At 47.9% G+C, this 20,640-nt stretch overlaps 1 protein-coding gene across 2 annotated transcripts in view; it reads left to right on the forward strand.

Annotated features, from left to right (window-relative positions):
• Positions 1-20,640, forward strand: part of NTRK3 (neurotrophic receptor tyrosine kinase 3) — a 207,081-nt gene that overhangs the window by 21,302 nt on the left and 165,139 nt on the right. For both annotated transcript variants that reach the window (XM_083870824.1, XM_083870825.1), the window contains exons 2-3: positions 12,295-12,369; positions 13,795-13,866. In XM_083870824.1, coding sequence (XP_083726950.1) covers positions 12,295-12,369; positions 13,795-13,866 — 147 coding nt within the window. The remainder of the gene's footprint in view (positions 1-12,294; positions 12,370-13,794; positions 13,867-20,640) is intronic.

Genomic DNA, 20,640 nt, shown 5'->3' on the forward strand with positions numbered 1-20,640 from the left:
TCAGCAAAACATCTGGAAGGGCCATAAATTATCATGTTAGGGCAGAAAACTTTGGTAATGTGGCGACAGGTGCAAGCCTGGCATGGGGACACATGTGAGTCCCATTCCAGGGGCTGATTCTGAGTCTTGGCATCACAGTAGGAGAAATCAGAGCGTGGCTTGTCCCAGTGCTGTTGGAAATATCTGTGGTTTTGGTTGTGGCTTGAGTCTGGGGGCTTTGGTCAGGTCAAACCTGGCAAACTTGAAGGTGTCTGAGGGGCTGGTGGGTGCAGGGAGGCTGCGAGTGAGGTCAGTGTGGGGTGATACCAAAGTGCAGGTTGGTGGCACCTGGTCCCAGCGCTGCAGCTGCAAGGGAGGGAGCACAAAGACAGCCCTTCTCCATCCCACTGCAATCCCCAGAGCAGGAGGAGGAGCTGGCTGCAGGAGGGCTGTCCCTGCCAGCTGCTGGCCCCAGTAAGCCCAGCCTGGCACACGCTGTGGGTTCTGGAGCCCAGCTGCTGCTGGCTGTGAGAGAGCCAGCCCTGCTCTCTGGAGGGCTGCCTGCCCTGGGGGCAGACAATGTCTGTATTCTTTGTGCAGAGTGAGTTTTCCTTCACTGATAACCCTCTGGGCTCAGGGAGTTTGCTTTGAGGATGGGTCTCTGAGCCCTCCAGCTTCCCAGAAGTAGAAATAAAGTTTGAGTGATTCTTTGCAAAAACAAACAAAAAATAATAAAACAAAATCTCCCTGGAGGGAACTTTGTCTGATGATCTGCTTTCTGGCTTTAAAATTGTTCTGTGACACTCAATGGCACCAAAAAGACACATGTCCTGTTAAATACATCTTCAGAGCAAGTGGTGAAAGGGCAAACAATGTCAGGAGGGGTATTGTAACTTCCTTGCTCCCTGCCTCTCCTCAGTTAATACTGAGCAGGACCTTTGGATTCCTCAAACACCCCTGTGAGATTTTATACCTGTCAGTTTAATGCCAGCCTCCTAGAAATCCTTCAGCAACAGGAGGCTCGTTTTCAGGAGCACAAAGCTATCGGGTTCATCATATTTTCGCTCTTCTCATGGATGTCATTACTTGTCACTGCTGTGGCCTTGAACCTGTGTGCAAAGCCCCAAGCCCCAGTGATGAACAACTTCAAATGGTGCAAGGAGACCCTGCTAGTGCAGAGAGGAGATGTCAGTGCTAGGTTAATGTTTGCCATGTGTTGGGCCACACTGCAGTAACTCAGATTGTGTCTTCCTGCTTTGCTCCTGGTGTGAAACAAATCTTATCTGATTAGCAGCCAGTGCAGCTCAGCAGCAGCGTGTTTGGGCAGCGTGAGCTCAAGGCTTTCACCCCACTTGGGTGAAGGAGGTGCCCATGGTGAGCAAAAGGCTGAGGCTTGGTGTCATGGTTTGAAAAGCAAAACGAGTGAGAGGCTCCAACTCAGAAATATAATTTAATAAGAAGAAAGGTAAAAATTAAAATAAAATAAATGCAGTAACACAAGGGACCACTGACAGAGTCAGAATACAACCTGAGCAGGATGGTGGAAGCAGTCCAGATGAGGTGGCCTTCCTGAAGCAGTGATCCTGTAGAAAAGGTCTGGTAGCTCTGGTCCTCTGGGAATCCAGTAGGTAAGGACTGCTTTTACTGTTCCAAACCCCAGATTATATCCAGGTGAGAATGCTTGGCTCCTCCCCCTGGGCAGAGCATCTCACAATGGGATGATGAGTTGTGAAGTGGGTCCTTGATGGCCCATTAAACAGAGATAACTCCTGGAGGGAGTTACCTGTGAGTCCTGGGCAAGGCGTTGATGGGCCATTAGCAGAAGAGCCCAAAGGCAGGGGGCCCTGGGAAAACACTGCCCCACCTGGTTTAACAGTTCATGAAGATGGTGATAGAATAAATACTTTGTGTACATCCTACACTACAACCCAGGAGACTTGGTTAAGAGGGGCTGGTCTTGGTGTGCTGAGAAGCTGCAAGTCGAGGTGCCAGGCAAGCAGAGGCTTCTCCATAGCTCAGCTGTGCCTTTATCCAGAGGAATGGCAGATGGAGCTGAGAGAGGAGATAGAAACTGTCCCAGGATTTGCTGTTTGTGCAGCTGGATCAGCTCTAACATAACAGCCTGGTTAGCAGTGTCTCTGGCTGTCAGAGTGTCTTCTATAAGGTTTTTGCAAGGTGCTTATTTCACAGTTATAAGAACAAAGAATGCTGGGAGACATTTAAAATGTCTGTTGCCTCCCTGCTCTCCTTTCTTCCCCTCCCTGCCACTCCCTGCCTCTGTCATGTTTATAGGCATGCTGGTTTGCTTTTCCTTTTCAGAGCCAGCTGACTTCCCACAAAATCCCTGTTATCCTGGGAAGCCTTGAGCTCTGAGTCACCACGTCTTAATGAGTACATCCCCCTGCTCCTGAGTGATGCTTCTGTTCCTACACCTCTGCAATAAGAGCCAAGCCTCTGTGTGTGTGTGTGTGTCCCTTGCAGGAAAAGCTTAGTGGAGGGAAGGGAGAAGGTTGTTTTCATGGCTTGTCTTGGGGAAAAGGGGACTGAAGCCTTCTCCTGAAGCCTCCTCCATTGCTGCTGGGGAGGGTGGGCAGAGCTGGCTTATGATTTATTTGAAGTGCAGATACAAGCCTTGGGGGGTCACAGCAGTTGGCTCAAAAATAAACTGTATGGAGAATTTATCTGGTTCTTTGGCTTTATGGGGAGCAGCTGGAAGCTGAGCAGGCAGATCTGTGATGCTGTGGAGGTAATGAGGGCCTTGGAAAATCTCCTTGCAGGTTGGAGTTACCCTGCCCATGGCTGTCCTGAGGGCAGAGGCTGGGAGCCTGGCCTGTGGCCAGCCCAGCTGGGCATTGCTGTCTATTGTTTGAGCTTCATAAACGTCTGAGGAGCCAAAATGCTGGAGGATCAAAGTTCAGGCTCCTTGGGAGATGTCTGGGAAAAAAACCCCAACCCAGCAGTCTCACAGGAGCAGGGTCCAAGTCCAGAAAGATTGTCTCTGGCTCCTCTTTCTTGGCCAGTGGCTGTCCTCGTGTTTGGGGTGTGTGAGAAAGCAGGAAGTGAGATAAACTGCACTCTGAGGGTGGTAGAGCTGGAGGGGGAGTAGAGGTCAGAGCAGGGTGGAGGACTGTGGGAGGGGGCTGGATTTGGCTGCTGGATGGCCACAAGTGTGCAGAGACTGAGTCAAACCCTTCAGCACCCATGGTGTGAGATCCAGGCTTTGCTTTCTGTGCTGCTTTCAGGGTCCAGGCATGAGAGCAGTGCCCAAAAAGGTGCACCTACATTGAAACAGGGTTAGAGATAAAGCCCATGAGGATGTAAAACTCCTGAAATGAGGCTCACAGGGCGGCTGTGGTTTTTGGGAAGTGTGCTTGTGGGTTTGTGTGGGTGGGTAGCAGCAGGTCTGGGTTAAGGATTGCAGCCCCCTCCAGCCATGGCACTTGTACAGCCCCATTCCTGGCTCTCACAGCTGCTTTTGCCTCCTCACTCCCAGTGCCATCGATCACAGTAACGGCCAGTTTGTGGGAGATTTTATTTTCTTCTTTTCCTCCTCCATCCTTTTTCCTGTCTTCAGGCACAGTGTGAAATGCAATGAGTGCATGTAGCTGGCAGTGCTCCCTTTTGGGTCCCAGCTTAGCTATGGTCTACCAGAATATTGTCTTGACCATCTCCAAGGCCCTGTGTCTTTTTGGGAGATGTCCTTTCTACCATATGCTCTTTGGCACTGCTTTTTACCAGGAGTTATCCGTGCCAAGCTGAACTCCAGTGATCCTGTACCTTTAGTACATCTCATTGTCTTGCTAATGTGTGTAGACATTGTGCTCTCCAGGGGAGGAACAGCTGCCTTTGGAGTAGAGCTTGGCAGTCTTTTTTGGCCTGTATTAGTATATTAATATATATGTTTATATATTTATAGATATAAATATATATATTTATACACACACACACACACATATATATAAATATTATAGTTTGGTTTCCTAAAAGCCCCAGATCTGTTTGGAGATGGAAGTGTGAGGGAATTTGACTTCCAGTTTGAAGCTGCAAGGAGGGTTTAATAAAGCAGAATGTGATTACTGAAGCCAATTTTGACCAGGGTGCTGCTTCCACTCTAAAATGCTGTTTGATCTTTAAAGACCACAAAATGCTGCACACTGCTGGCTCTCCCTGCATATGAAATCCTGTAGATAAAGCATCCTTTCCTTTGGCATGGCAGGTGCTTGGAGAGTTGCTGAAAATCAGGTGCTCTTTTGCTTTGCATGAGTGCAGGAGCCCAAAGGGTGCTGGTTCACCCTGGGGTTTGTGTGGGGTAAAACTCCCAGGGAAAGGTTTGTTTGTTTGTTTGTTTTTTCCCTGTCCTTGGGTTGGCCTCCCATCCTAGGCAGCTGCATGGCTGTTTTGGAGATGTGGTATGATTAGACATGCACAGGTTGATGTTAGCAGTCCTGAGCCAGGAGTCTCTGCTCCTGTGTCCCCCAGATCCATGTCCAAGGGTGGGAAGCACTTATCTGGGCACAGAAGACTGGCTCTGTAGGCTCTCCTGCCAGAGAGTAATGAAAGAAATGCTCTTTTAGGGAAATATAATTGGTTTTTCCACTCAGAGGAAAAGGGGAGTGAGCTTTGGCTAGTGCTGCAGGTGGGGAGTGAACTCTCACTTTTAGTGATGATTCACCCAAGGTGTCTCTGTGTATTTTGTATCCATGTCTGCAGGACAAAACTGCTCATCTCATTTCATGCTTTCTCACTCTAGATGGTGTTTGGGACTCTGCAGGGGATCAGATAGTTGTGAGAATAAATAAGAAAGAGTCAGGGAGAGAACCTGCAGGAGCTGGGAGGTGCCAAGGTGGTGAGCAGGGAGCTGGTGCTGGACCAGGAGCCCAGCCCTTCCACAGGGGGGGTTTTGGGGCACTGTCACCTCAACCCTTCTCCCTCTGCAGGAGATGCTGCAGCCCTTGGGAGTTTCCTCCTGAGGCTTTTACACCGCTCCTTGTCTCTGAAAAATTATGTTTCTTCAGCACTGGGATGATTTTGGATACCTCAGTCCTTGCTTGGGACCCCAGGGCTGCTCCCACCCAGGGCTAGCTGAGTAATAGTGATGGAATATTGGGACAGGTATTTGTTGTGGTGGCAGCTGTACTGCTGCCCATAGCACTTCTCCAGCTCTGCTATCCTACTTTTCACCTATTTCTTCCTTTCTGAAAGTATGTGCCTGGGAATAATTCCCTACACTGAAGAAGTCTGGATGCCGTGTGTGATAATGGGAACATACTGCTCCCTGTGTGCTGCAGCCATCTGTCCACACTGCGTCCAGGCAGCCTGCTGTCCTCCAGTAACACTGACACACTGTCCCTGAAAGGAAGGCTCTTTGCTCCATAAGTCGTCATCCAGAGCTGCTGGGGGATGCAGAGGCTTGAGGAGATCACAGAAGGAAACTGGTGAATGCATAAATGCAGGACACAGAGCACCCTGAGGGGATCTCCTGTCCCTGGGACAAAAGCAAAGCAGGAGGTTCTGGTGGTGCTGGCACTGCTGTCTGTATTTTGTGTCCAGCTCCTGTGTGTCCCTATGGGTACCATCCAGGATGGAATAAGTGCAGAGCCTGGGAAAAGAAACCAAACCTGTTCAGCATAGCTTAAGGCTGTTTCTCAGGGCATCTACCATGGTAGGGTGTCTCTATATGACAATCTTTGTAGACAGTGCAGCTGTCGCAGCTCTTCTGCACCCTGCGGATGCTCCTGGCCAGCCTGGAGCCATGCAGGTGATGTTTGGTTTAACATGAAACTTGTCTGGACTCATGTGAGAACTGTTCTGTGGGGGAGTGCTCTCTGAATTCTTTGTTGTCCTGTGACTTGCTTGTGTCTAGCAGTCAGGTTTCTCCAGGAAGATTTTTGAGATGCCACCCTGCATTGGCTTGTGGGGGAGCTGTACTGTTCCCACATCTTTCTCAGCTGAGGACTGGGAACTTTCTCCTTTTCTCAGCCCTTCTGGAAGGGTCTGGTTTGGGTTGGTGGGTTGGATGTGGCTGGGCCCATGGGCTGGGGGCTGAGTGCCACACCCAGGTACCCCACATGACCTTGGCAGGAGTAGTAGAGAAGAGCAGAGGGAGCTGTGTCACGGTGGTGTTTTATGATCACTACCTTGACAAATCACAATTACACTCTGGGGTTATGCTCATAATTGTTTCTACAAAGCTGGATTTGCTTTCTCTACCCCCCCTTTTCCCACTGACCTCAAATTATCCTTAATGATCCACTGCTGGGTGACCTTTCCATGTTTTTTTGGAAGGGGAAGACTGTACCTTAAATGGGGAAAATGTTGTCCTTGTAATTCTTTATTCATCTGTGCTTACCTTTAAGTTTCTTTTATCAGAAACTGTTTAGATTTATAAATTTTATGTTGAGGGAATCAAGTAGTTTGTGCCTCTAGTTATTAAATTATGTGATAAGTGCCTTATAATACTGTGAAAGATGTTTGATTTCTTTATGGCTTCCTCAGCCCCAAGTAGGCTGTGAGGGATGGATAAAAGGAGCTGGCAGAAGCTACAATGGCTGTGCTTAGCCCTGGGTTTGTGTGGGACCTGCACCAAATCTCAGGGCTTCCCATCAACATCTGCAGCACCTCTGCTTGGAGGAGGCAGCTCTTACTGGTCAAGGGCTCAGACAGGTCTTTCCTTTATTCCCACTGCAATCAAATTCACATTTGCATGGTCTGGAGCTGGCGTGCCAGGAGGTTTGTTTATAATGCTAAACATATCAGGTAATTGAAAGCTAATGTGTCTGTCTGGATTGCGAGGTTTAATGTGCCTGGGTGACGAATCAATTTTCCTGTTGCACTACAAGAGAGAGGAGGCAAATGCTCTGCTTGCCTTCCCTATACATATATATATTATATAATTGTGTGTGTGTTGGGGTGCTGTCTGATTGCTGGCACGCAGCTTATTCACTGCCCAGCATCTGAACATGAGTGGTGGCACTTGCACAGCAGGGACTTGTCATCTGCTCAGCACTGATTGGAGCTGATGGCATCCCTGGGAAAAGTCTCTCCCCTCCAGTTTGGGATAGACACAGATTTGGGGAACACATGTGCACACATGCTGTGTAATACCTGGTGCTTGTTGGATGCCTTTTGTAGCTATTGACCACAATGCTTGAAAAGCTGGGAGATTAGACAAATGTTATCCTTGTTGTACGAGGAGGGTGAAGGAAGGCCAGACACATTAAGTAGCCTCAAGTTAATAGCTTGGTAAATTGGCATGAGGCTGTTTCTTCACCTCTGCCTTGTGCATGTGGGATGAAATGAGCCTGGCTGTGTTTGAGTCCCAGTGGATATTCCAGTCTCCCTTGCTGCATTAGCCCTGGGGTGGAAGGGGAGCATGTGAAGCTGTGCAGCCTCAAGAAAATGACACCAGCCTGTTATCGTTTTGTCAGACACAGACACTCCTTCTGGAAATGAAAGGAATTGCTGTTCCCACAGGTTGGTTGGCTACCAGCCCCCTTCCAGCAAGCAGAGCAAGGTCCTGGCACTTCTCAAGACCTGCTGGTACCTAACCCTGTGACTTGGTGACCTTTTGGTCAGCAAGGTCACTGATCTCTGTGTGATGCTGGGGCAAAGATCCCCTCCTGCCTTGCTGGCTCCACATGGGATCTGAGAGAGGGGTGAGCTGCTTGCAAGCTGCTGAGCTGACAAACAGGGATTCATGCTTCACAGGTTTGCTGCTAACTGGGACACAGCACAGAGCTGGGGATTGACCACTGCTCTGACTGTAGTGGCCTACAAGGCTTTCAACAAGTTGTAAAGCATGTCTGTGAGTGTATGAGGTGTGATGCAGGGTTGGAATCCTGAGGTTAGCTTTTGTCAGGCTAAGCCTGTGCCCTCCTTTGGAAAGGCAGCTGATTTCCTCAGCAAAGAGATGACTTTGTGATGAGAGGTTAATGTGATGCTGCATTACATCACAAGTGGTTTGTTTTTCTGGAGAAGACACTGTCTGGCCCAGGTGTGCTAGGTGAAGTTGTGGTGGGAGGTGTTGAAAGATGAGAACTGCTGAGGCTCCTTGGAGGTGATTTTGGCTCATGCTTTTATTGAGGATGCTGGTACAAGAGGCAGGAGTGTGCTCATGTGATTTTCCTGCACCCTGTGGGGTGCTGTGGGGACAAAAGTCAATTGAGGGTGGCCAATGGGAAGAGCTGCAGTAACCAAATCCAGGAGACACTGCAATGCCGAGTGGGGTGACTATAAATGTGGGTGTAACAAGGGTTTTGCTACCAGCTAGGAAATCATGTCTGTTGGAAATGACCTGCTAGATAGAAATGCTTGGTGCAATGCTTAATAATGGCATAAGCACAAGCCTCCTGGCTGATGGGGCTGTGATAAAGGCCAGTGTGATCTCAGGCTGCAACTCATGGTTTTTTCAGTGTAACTGGGGAGCTGCTCATGCTTCTTATACAGTGAGATCTCTTCTTATAAGTGAGATCTCCTGGAGACTGCTCTGTGTTTCTGGTCACTCTCACTCAACAAAAAACAACTTAAATAGGTTGATAAAGAAAATAGCCATTTTCTATGTGTCTGTCACAGTGGTTCTTCTTGCACTGATCATCAAGTGTGAGCGTTAGTTGTGTTGGGTCTGAAATCAGAAGCAAAATAACCTCTCTGCCAGGACTCTGCCTGAGCAATATATCTGCATCACTTCTGGGACATGAGTTAGTGTCTCTTCAGGGCACTTGAGACAATTTGCCTTGCACTTCACAGGTACGGATGTGCTGCCTTAGAAGACCTGGCATCATGTAGCTTGTAAATGATTGCTGGGTGGGCCTGGCTCCTGCTTGGAAAGGAGGGAGGAAGAAGTGCCAGGAAAGAAAAAGAGCTGCTTAAGCAAAGACAGTTTTGACACAAGAGATAATGGATGTAAAATGCAAGTGAGTACATTTGGGTAAGGAAAGAGAGGTGCAGTGTTTCAGTTCTGAGCTGGGAGAGCAAAGCCCTTGTTATTCCCCAGGTGGAATTTGCTTGTCCTGCAGAAGGCATGGTATAATTCAGCTCTGCAGTACAAGCAAGGGGAATTGGACCAGCAGGACCCTTCTAACATACAAGAAGTATGAGAAGGAAGTGAGTATTTAAACAAACATGCCCTACCCTCCATTCTCCACCCAGAAAATAAGTGAGCAACATCATCTGTGTTATTGATGCACCTCATATGGTCTCGATTAGAAGTTGGACATGGGTCTAGGTGGATCTGCACATGGTGAGCTCCTCAGGATTTGTGAAGTATGGTAATGCTCTTGAAGTTATTGGGTCTTGCAGAAGAGCAGTTTGCCTTAGTAATAACTGAGGAATGCCACAGGAATATGTACGTAGAGATGTGCAGGGAGGAATAAACTGTAGTCCACTGGCTGTAATTCATACCTCAACACCTGCCTGAGGAGACCAGGGCAGGGCTGGGAGCTGTCACAGCTGTATTTGGTGTGAACCAGGCACCCGTGCTCCTGCTGGGTTAATGAACCGAAGCAGAGGAGGAGGGAAGGTCTCAGTCTTCGGCAGCAAGTGGGAGGATATAAGATTTCTAGGGCAAGCAAAACCCTGGAAGGAAAAGAGGGGGAGCTAGTTGAGATACTGAAGGACATGAGAGGGACTTAAGTTTCAGGGGTGGAGTTTCTCCGCTTGGTTGGTTTGCTTTCCTGTGCAACCACTGCCAATTTTGCAATCACAGCTTGACTCCACAGCTTTCAGAATAAGATGCATTTCTGTTTTGTTTTTTAAGTGGGTTTGAGTGAACCCAGCCAGTGCAAAGTTACACTATTCTTTCTAAAGCAATAGGGAACCAAAGAAAATATTTTTCCTGGTGTATCTTTGAGGTGCCTGTAGACCAAGACTGATTTGTCACTTCTAGGAGCAAGGGCACAACTCATGCTAAGTTGAGAAATCAGAGAGAAAGGGGAAAAGCCATTTCTGCAAATCTCTGAGAAGGGAGGCATTTGTGCATTTTAAAGGACTCAAAGACCATTGCTTACTTGCGCACGTAATTGTTATTTCCCTGCATTACACCCTACATAAAGCAGCTGCTTGTTTGGGGAGAATATCATATATATGTGTGTGCATGTGTTTTTCCACTGGTGTTTTTCTTGTCTCTCTATGGGTGTGGTATGTCTGCATTAAATAATGAACTAAAGTATATCTGGCTCAGGAAGCTCTTGGGCTTTGTTTGGGAATACAAGTTGTGGAGTTGTATTTACAGTCTAGTGTTATGTCACTGGGGGGGAGGGTTGCCTTGGGGAGACCCCAAGACCCCCATATATCAGTGCTGAGTCATAGGAAATTCACTCCTGGGCCTGGCATTGGGAACAAGCTCAGGTCTTTTTCTGTCTCTTCTAGAATGCTGCCCACATGGCTTTGAGTGTCAGGTCAAAAATAACCTTGACTTTTTTTAGCAAACACAATCAATAAAACAAGAGCCAATCTGGCCGCCGCCTCCTTCCCAGCTGTGGTTGCTCCATAACTCCTGGCTTGGGACGGTTCCATCCCTCCCTGAAGGTCATTGCTTGGATGCTGTAGCTTCAGCTTGTCCTAGTGGTAAACCAACGTCATCCCATTGCTCCTTCCCATGTTCTTTCTTTCTCTTGGAGGACCCTCACATTGGTCTTTAGGAGTTGCAGATGGGAAATGTTTTCAACCTGTGTTTCTGGCCTTGCTCAGTCCTGCAATCTCATGGCCCAGGGCCTGAGCTGGCAGCCCTGCCTTGACTCCAAAGGGCTTCACTGAGCTCTTGGATCTCCTGACTGACTCCTCCCAGTCTGTGTTTTGTTCTGGAAATCTTCACAGGGGCTGTAGACATTGGCAGGGAACACCACGTGGCTGTAATAAAGTCTTGTTTCTCATTGTGGGACACAGGCGATCTGAGCTGATGAGCAGGGCATTGGGGATGAACTGTGACTTATCCTGTCATGCAGCAGCACTTGGGAGCTTGTGCTGTGTCCTTAGAATAACCCCTCTGGGCAGGCAGACAAATTATGGAAGAACATGTGGAAAGCAGAGGTGGCTCTTGTGGGTCTCTGCTTTACTTGGATCTGCCTGGTGAGAGCAGAGAAATACAAGGAGATTTATTCCAGGCTTTGAGGCTTACTTTTTGGGATGTGTCTCCAGTAGTGCAATGTACTTCCCTCATGCTAATTCATCTGTCCTTGTGCAAGCACAAGGCATGGCAAGTGCTGGAGGAGGAACTCGTGGCCCCTGTGGCTGCTCTATAAGTGGTCTATGATCTCTCTTCTGCTTGCTCACCCTCTGGACCACCATGTGGGGTCCTGCAACCTTCTTGCCTAGAACCACAGGATCTCTCTCAGTGTTTTTTCATCACTCCAACCCATCATCACTTGGAGATGTTTCCCCTCTCCAGGGTCAAGTTCAAAGCCAACTATTGCATCAAGGCAGATGTGAGCTTGGGTGCACATGTTCAGAGCCTTCAAAGTTGGGCTTCTTTCACATGTTGTCCGAGGGGACCTGCCAGATGTTTTTCCTCTCAGTTGACTTTTAGAGAGGACTACCTCCACCTGATTCTCAGAAAAGACCCTCTTTAAAATGTTTGTGTTTCTGATGGGAGGGTGTCTGAGTTAATCTGGAAGAAAGCCTGGGAGATGAGGACTGAACCCCTTTCACACAGCACTGCAGCCTCTAAGCAGGGGCCTGTGGCCCAGCCAGGCGGCCACACTGCTGCCAGCATCACTCCTGTGCTGCTGATAACAGGGGACCCTGTTCTCTGGGGCTGCTGATCTGTCACCTTCCCCCACCTCTAATATTTACTGAAAATGATCCCGCAGTGACAGATCTATTTCTGTTTTTGTTCTCTGTAACATACCTGCCAGAATGCCCCAGGCGACTGAGGAATTTGTAATAAAGGCAATGTTTCCAAACTAAGCTTGGTGCTCTCCTGCCAGCAGCGCTTCCAGCCAGCAAAGACTAGGACCCTGTTTATCCACCCCAGTTAGAGACTGGATAAATACATGACTTTTTCCATTTAGGCCCTAAGTTTTTGTTGAGAGGTTTTATTTGCTTTCACTCTTTTTGCATGACCCATTTCAATTGTGTCTTTGTTCACTGGTGTGTGCAGTGAGGGGCAACGACTTGGGCAAGGATATTCGATGGCTTGGTTGCACATTCCATGCTTTGAACTGTGGCTAAATCCATGTTATTTGGCTTTTCCAAAATGCTGGGAAAACAGAATGGGGCTGTGTGGTAGGGTATGATATCTTCCCTGTGTGTGCTGTCCCTGGCATGGGCTCAGCAACCATCTGGTTGTGCCACAGCTGAGCCTTTCCTTCTTTTCCACAGACACATAGAGAACTGGAAGAACTTGCAGACACTGAACGCCGTTGACATGGAGCTGTACACAGGACTCCAGAGGCTGTGAGTATGTCCTGTGCATTGGGGAGGGGAATGGGCCTGGGCAGCCCCTTCCTGCCAGCAGAGCCATGGCTTCCTTCCCTCTGCAGCCTCCATGCTGCCAGTTCAAGCTGCTGGATCTGCCACGTTTTGCTATGGGAGCCCACAAAATGGAGATGAAATGCTTTTTGGTCTTGGCTGGGTCTGTGGGAAGGAGGATTGCTAGCTCCTGACAGCTCTGTCAACACACATCAGCCCTGACCTCTCCTCTCCCTTGCTGTTCTGGTTCTGGACTTATGTGTTGCTCTGACTCATTCCAGCCCCACAATGTAAAATTCCAGCTGTCTTCACCAATCCTTCATTACTGGGCTGTTGGTCCTCATTTAGTGCAGTTACCATCATGGTGGTGCTGCTCAATAAGGGAATTGCAGCTCCCTGCACAGCTCTCTGAGCATGGAGAGAGGTCAGTTTTGTGCGTCATGGAGGGGAAACTGGGGTCCATGGGATTGAAGGGACTTGGCATATGCTTAGGAAGCCTGGCCAAGCAAGGATGCCATCCAGTCTCTTAATTCCCCCTCCTACATCCTCTGGATCTGTGAGTGCCCTGGATGCTGCATGTGTGAGATGCAGAATGTTGCTCAGGGCTAATCAGAGACTCTAATAATGTGTTTCACTGGGAGCTTTACATTAAGTACAGCTCCCATGTGGGCTGGAGGAGCTGTATGGGGCTGAGCACTCAGTAACCAAATTCCAGCAAGCTGTGCTTTTAACTCACAAAACCCTTATAAGCAGGCTGGCTGTTGTTCTCTTGTCCTCTAACAAAGCAGCAGAGACAGCAGATATTTACAGAATCATGGAACATGCTGAGCTGGAAGGGACCTACAAAGATCATCATGTTTAACTCCTGGCCCTGCAAAGGACCATCCCCAATAGTCACACAACATGTTTGAGAATATTGAAAAACCCTGGTCATGGTACTGATAGAGCTTTTCCAAAGGAGGTTGTGAGGAGGATTCTTCTCCCTTCAAGATCTGGAGTTCCCTATGGAAAATACCCTTCCTTATCAGAGCTGCAAAGCAGCAGGGGTTCCTCTTGGGTATGAAGATGGGAGATGACTTTGCTTGTGGTTAGGTTTGCTGTGCAGTGCTGCTTGTGGAGATAGAGGGGGAGGAGAGGAGCAGGAGGTGGCCTGTGCCCCTCCAGCCAGCCTTGGAGGATGTGGGAGCCTCACCTCACCCAGCAGCCTCTGTGCTGATCCTGTGCCGTGTTACCTCCTCAGATGGAGATGAAAAGCTGAATTCTTCTTTAGATGTAGCTCATCCAGGCTGCCAGGGACAGATGTTCCCCCTGGGAATGGAGTGGGCTCCCAGCACATCTCGTGTACTGAGCAGGGCTTTAGATCAACTGTCTGCCTTGACTCCATTGCTGCCCTTCTGCATCTCTCCACAGGACAATCAGGAACTCAGGACTACGAAACATCCAGCCACGAGCCTTTGCCAAGAACCCCCACCTGCACTACATGTAAGTGCCAGAGGCTCCTGTCCCCTTTTGCCTCCTCTCCCTGTGGAAATGTGGCTCCCATGGCTGACCCCCAAAGTGCCTGTGGGGGACAGCAAGGAGAGGGAAGGGGAATGCTGCTCATGATTGGAATGATGCTTTCGAGGGACGGCAAGGAAAAGAAAAGACTCCAACAGGATGGCTTGAGAGACTTAGGAGAAATATGAGACAATATTCCAGAATAGACCCAGAGACAACCTCAGGACAAGCTTTATTAAGTGTTAATTTTGTTACTCATGCCTGGCCAGATATCAGAAAAAAAACTAGAAAAAATGGAAGCCTGACATGATAGATCACTAAACGATTTATTAAAGGAGGCTCAAAAAGTCTCTGTCCAAAGAGATGAAGAAAAAGCCCTCTCTGGGGAAAGAGAGGCAGAGGTGGGAAAGGCCAGGAGATGGAAAAGCAAAAGGCACAGGGAAGTGGAACGCGCTGCAGTGCAGGATGGGGAGAGCTCCTGCTGGGAAGCTGAGGGGTTTGGGTTCCTAATAAGTGCCCTGGCTTTGATGGCCACTCTAATGAGCGATCCGTCATTACCAGCCCATGGGTGCCACACATTTCCCTTTCTGCAGAGTTTGAGGCGCCCCAGAACACAGCCAGAGCCTGCCCTGCTCATTAGTTTTTAACCAAAGCCTGCTTTTCTGACACAAATCCTGGGTCATGGGGCTGCCAGCTCTGCTAATTATTAACTTCTTAAACTGGTGTCTGCCACGGGAGTGGGGTAGAGAGGTTTTGTGCTGGAGAGGTGAGAGCCCTCTTATCCTGGAACATCGAGAAATTGTCCAGCTGTTGGGGCATTGCTAGCTAGAGAGTGGTGTCAGGGGAATTTCCACATCCTTGCGGCCAAGGGCACCCGTTTCTTTCCTTTCTAGATGTGAATTTACTTTTCCCAAGGTGATAAAGGAAATTCTGAATTTCAGGCCACTGTGCAAGGTGCTCTGTGGACTTGAAATATTTTGTCCAAGTGACTGTGTCCAAGATAAGAGCCCTCTCTGCTCCACTGTAGATATGAAAGGTGAAAAGGGTTTGGTGAGAGGCCCTGGCCTTGAGCACGAGCTGGTGGACTGAATGGGAGGCTGTGTTTATCCCCGCTTTTTGGAAAGCAGTGCTAGTGGCTTCTTCAGTGAAAAAGTGCATCCATTTGAGCATGTGGGTGCATCGGGCCATCAATACAGACTTGTTCCTGGGGCAAGGAGATGGATGCGACCTGCAGAGCAGGATAGATTTGTCTTTTGATGTCTGCTCAGAGATGATGTGAACTGAAAAACCCCAAAAGCTTCCTTTTTGGAAAACCATTTACAGTTGCTAAGTGACAGTAAAGTACTTGCTAAATAGGAGATCTGCAGTACCAAAGGGCATGAATAGTTGAGGGCATTGTGAACATGAACTGAGCTTTTTGAGCTTAAAGAATTTCATATTTTCATAATAAACCCTCGTTAGTGCTGACCACTGGGATATTCCTGATTTCTGCTCTTTGTTATTTTGATTTGTAGCATTTGTTTTGTGTTTTCTGTAGTTGTTTGTTTCTGGGAAGCTGTTCTCTCTGAACCACTCTCAATTGATTTTTTTTTTTTTTTTAGAGTTGTTTGTCAATTGTGCAGTTGCTGTTTATGTATCTAGCAGATAAAATGAATAACTTTTGATTCCTGATGAAATTAGTTTGGATGTCATAGGAGTTTAGAAGGCCATGTGTGCTTGCTTTGAGGCTGAATGTGCCATTAATGTGTACACAGGCAATTGTTGCTGCTTTTCCCCAAAGTGTTTGTTTTTGTCTTTTGGAATTACTTTTGTGAGTGGAAAAAACCCCACATCCATCTTCTGTCAAGAGTTGGGATTGGTACGTGGTCATGAAATATGTGTTTGTTTACTGCTTGGGCCCTGTAAGATTGATCATGTTCTTAACATCTTTCTTTCCTTGCCTTTTGGAGCTCGAGGCGAGTAAGTATATTATTTGCTTGGTGTTTGCCAGTGGGTTTTGATGCTGTTCCTGGGACTTGGCAGTGTGGATGCTCCCCGTGGGGGATGCTGGACAGTTGAGGCTGGAGACCTGGTGCTTGCAGGGCTGGTGACTCCCTGCTGCTTCCCAAAGGCTCTCAGACCACGATGCCACTGCTCCCTGGCAGCCAGGGTGGCTCCCGAGGCTCTGGCAGGTGTCTGGTGCCACCTGGGATCCCCTCCATGACCTCAGCACTCTGCCAGCACATCAAGGTGCCTTCTTGGCTGCTCTGCCTCCCTGGGAGTTCAGCTCAAAGGCCTGACATTTTCTGCAGCCTCTGCACGTAGGAGCCAAGGATAAAAGGATTAATGGAAATGTCACTCTGCTCTAAGTCTTGGGCTGCTGTACAGGGTACAGTAGAGGATGGGAGTGAAGGATACTGTCCCAATCCTCTTGAGGTGGGCTTGCATGCAGGGCTGGGACCATGGGAAGGTACTTAAGGCTTGTTGAATTACTGCTACACATATTCACTGCCACTTTGGTTTTCCTTCTCCTTTGGTGGCTGTTTGGATGGTTGCTGGTGGAGTTGAGTCAATAAGATGACAAATGTGTCTAATAAATGACAGAGTGGCTACACTGCCAGGGAGAGTTGGCACAGGGTGGAGGGGGCCCTAGGCTGGACCTTTGCAGGGTGGGTCTGAGCAGTATTTCACTTGAAGCTTGTGTACAAATTCTGAGGTCTCAAAAGCTTGTTTCCACTCCACATAAGCCTTCCTTCCAGTCCTTGGTTAAATTGAAACTTCTGGCTGGACTGAGTTTTTTCTCCCAGTGCCTTTCCTCAAGGTTCCCTCCTCTCAGATGGGCCAGAGAGCTCTTCCTTCTCCCAGTGACATCTATTTCTGGCCCTTCCTCTGTGCACGCGCTTGTCTTCAGGCCCCAGCTGTGCAATCACAAGCAGATCGCTTATCCCAGCTCTAATTGTAGGAGCTCAGGTTTGTGAGGGTTTGGGTGAAGCTTGGCTCGGTTTTTCCCCCTTCTCCATCACAGAGTCAGGGAGGAAAGGTGGGAAACCCATGAAGGGGATTTTCAGCATTCAGCTGCTCAAGTGGTAGACCTCAGAGTGCTCCAAAGTGCAGCCTGGCAGGGCCATGCCTGTCCTTTTAAGATTTGAAATTAGCTGTATTAAGTGCAAGGGGCTTGAAGCTGACATAATCAGTGGAGGAGTGGTGGGTGACTGTGAGCCAGAGGTGTGAATCTAGAAATAGCTTTGGTTTCCTCTCCCTTCTCCTTGAGTGAGGACAATTAGGGCTCCATGGCCTGTCTAATCATTGGTGCTGTGAAGCCTTTCACTGCTACAGAGACAATCCAAAACATAACAGTGGATTTTGCAATATGGATCTACCTCTTCTGCTGATGTTTGGACTGAGACAGTTTAGCCCTATAACAAATACTGGGTGGGTGCTAACTAGGGGTGGATGTGTGTCTGATGTAAATTCCATATCTTCCAGTGACATATACCCTTACTTGAGACCATCTCACTGGGAGAAATTGCATTGATATCTTCCTGGTCCAATTTCTGTGCATGTTTGACAGCCCTTTGACTATTACAGGGAAGGTCCTGGACAATCTCATGCACTGGTTGTGAGGACCAACAGGTTTAGGCTGTGGAAGACTGAGCCTTTGTAGCCAAGGTTTCTGGATGTGTCAGCAGGTGATGCAGCTGAACAGGGGAAATGTTTGTGACAGAAAACCTTAGTCTTTGGCTTGAGACTGTACAAGAAAACTCTAGCATGGTGTGGTTCCTAAATCTGAGAAATAGAAACCATCTGAATGCATATTTGCTGTGTTGTTGTGTTTAGCACAGCTTAGTGAGGAAAGAGCCTTGCATGCTCTCACTCTCTCTGTCCTAAAGACACTGGAAACCTTTGGCCGATTTATTTGAACTTGATAGAGGGTTACAAGTCAGGAGGTTATCAGCTTCCTGCACATATCATGAAACTAGGCAGAGGCAGAGTAAAGAGAAGTTGTTGTAGTGCCTTGTGGGCAAGAACTCAGCATTAACATGTTCCTCATTAAGCACTGGGAAGTCCACAGGAGAATTCAGCTTTGCAGTGGAATTGGTGCACTAGGGGGAGGACAGGCCCCTCCCTGGCTATGGAACAGTAGAGCTGTGCATGCAGGAGAGCAGGGTCCCAGCAGGCTGTGCCTGCAGCCAGACAAGTGGATATTTGTGTTTCCTGAGTCACCCTTTCCTGGGAGCAGGTACTTGAGAGGTTGTGATTCCCTCTGAATGTTTTCCTGGGCGGCTGGGTACTCAACCAGCCAGTCAGGAGGCACTGCCTTGTATTTGCAGAGGGTAATTGTGCACACCTTATTTATTGTGTAGTAAAGAAAACAAATTAAGGCTGTGTAATTACAGAGACAGGCATGCTTTTAAATAAGGCTTAAGGAGTCAGATTTCTATTTAGAAAATTAATAATTGCCATTTCTGTCTGCATCAGAGGCTCTTCTTAAACTGTCTTCTGGAGGTTTATACACACTCTAAATTAGTTTGTGGGCCAGCCCAGACACAGCTTCTATCAAAGAGCACTCTCTCAGTGCTGCCTGCCAGAGTGAGGACAGGGCTGAAGATCCAGCTTTCCCTTCCAGTCTTCACCCAAAGGTCTTAAAGATGGAGGCCCTGGGCTGGTTCGTGCTGTGTGTAAATGTTTTTTGAGTATGGTGTGGTCAGATGACCAGCTTCACAGGTGTTTTTATCTGAGTGATCACGTTGGTCTCTTTCTCCCCAAAATGAGGGTTGAGGAATAACTGGAAGGTGCTGGCAGGAATGTTGCAGGGACCTGCTTTGCCTGTTGAAAACTGAGCTGGATGATCCATGGGCTCCTTTTGGTGGGCAAATTTGAGCTGTGATTAATCTGGAGCTTCCCAGAATGTCCTTTGTAGGTTGTGGTGTTTTCTGAAGAATGGGACTGGCTTCGGTGCTCTGGTTTGGTTCAAGGCAGTTGTGTAGTGTCAGATGAACTCGTACCTTGGTATTGAATATAGTTTGTAGCTCTGAGATTCCCAGAGTCATGTCACAGGTTTAGGTTTAGATAGGAAAAGCACAGGGCTGCATCCCCTGAAATTTAAGGGATCTGAGATAGTATGAAGTTGGCGAGTTACCCTCTGCCCTCTTCAGTGCTGTGTCAGGACAGGACTCGTAGCACTCCAGAAACTGAGGCTTTTCAGAGGGCTGCAGGCAACCCTCTGCAAGGCTGGCAGGCTTTGCTCTGTATGTCTGGGAGCTTGACTGAGATATTACACTAAATAAAGAAATAAACAAAGTATCAGATGCTGATACTTTGTGTTCCAAGTGGAACACTGTTTCCCCTCAGTCATGGCTTGAGGGTCACTTTCCCCTGCTCAGTGGTTAATAATCTGTTGTCTTGCTCTGAAAGAGCCATTCTTAGATATGAATCAGGGTTAAATTCTCTCTATCTTGCTCCATTCCATAACCAGCTCCAGGCTCTGCCTGCCTGCATGCAACCCTCCACTTGATTCTGGATATCCTATTAGCTTTCTGCCTCCTTCCCGATGGTTTCTTCCTGCTTTATCCTTTCACCACTGCACTGCTGTCACACCCATCCTGGCAGTCTCCTCCTAACCCAAAATTTTGTGTTTTGATTGGTGCTGATTTCCCAGCCATACTCCTGAATCAGTGCAGCCTCAGAGGCTGTGTGTATCAGCTGGGCACTGTGTATGACAGTGTGGGAACTCTTAGTTCACTGGGAAGGTGGAGTAAAATGCATTTACCTAAACCACCTTCTTGGCAGTTTAATGTGTTTTGTTTTGCATTTCCTAAATAGGAGTTAAATTTGTCCATTGATATAGGCAAAATAAGAAGTATGAGAAAGATTTAACCAGCCTTTAAGTCCTATTAGGTGAATATTCCTTTACTATCCCTAAGCAGACAGTAGTTTGGGTACCTTTTGATTCCTATTTGTACTCTAAGGATGCTCCTGCTCCAGCCCCTTCCAAGATCAAATCACTGTGCTGAGATTCACTTGGGGAGGCATTTTCCCCCATATGTCTCCAGCCCTATAAAATTCTGGGCATGCCTATGGCACAGCCACTAAAATAAACAGCTGTAACATCTCTGCTTCCATAAACTTCCCTGTTCTGCTCCCCATCTGTTTTGTCCCCTGGATGCCAGTGTAGTGCAGGTCCTTGCTGATATGCTAATTGGCAGCAGGGGTTTGATGGCATGTTTATTCCCAGTTTACTGCCGCAGGTGACTGATAAGGAGCTAACTGCAGCTACTCCTTTTACTGCAGTGGCAGAGGTAGGTCCTGGGTTTTACCAGCCATTGTGCACAAGGCCAGAGGAAAGACCAGCTCCCTGCAGGACTGTAGCTTCCTTTTAGGCTGTGTTGAAATAATTTGACCTGCATTCAGAGGGCTGGGTGACTAATTCCTGACTTGCTTGGCTGTGGAGAGGGTTTATTGTACTGTGATAGAAGGGAGAGCAGTGAGTTTGTGACTGATGTACTCTAGTGGGACCTGAGAGAGAGTTTCCAACTCAAGCACTTCATGTTTTGTGCCACGATTTGCCCTGCTTCAGTTCTCCATCTTAAAACTTAGAATAACCTTTACTTTCTCTGCTTTTATTTGATCTATTTGAGGCTTAATGCCTTGCATGATTTCTAATGAAACCTGGCCTTGAGGTGTGGGATGCTGTTGCAATAAGAGTTAATTGTAAGATGAGTTACAATAATTCTGTCACAAATAAGTTTTGCATACTCAGATTCTTATGTAATATCTACC

Source organism: Zosterops lateralis, assembly GCF_965231275.1.
Source record: "Zosterops lateralis genome assembly, chromosome: 13".
NCBI lineage: Eukaryota > Metazoa > Chordata > Aves > Passeriformes > Zosteropidae > Zosterops > Zosterops lateralis.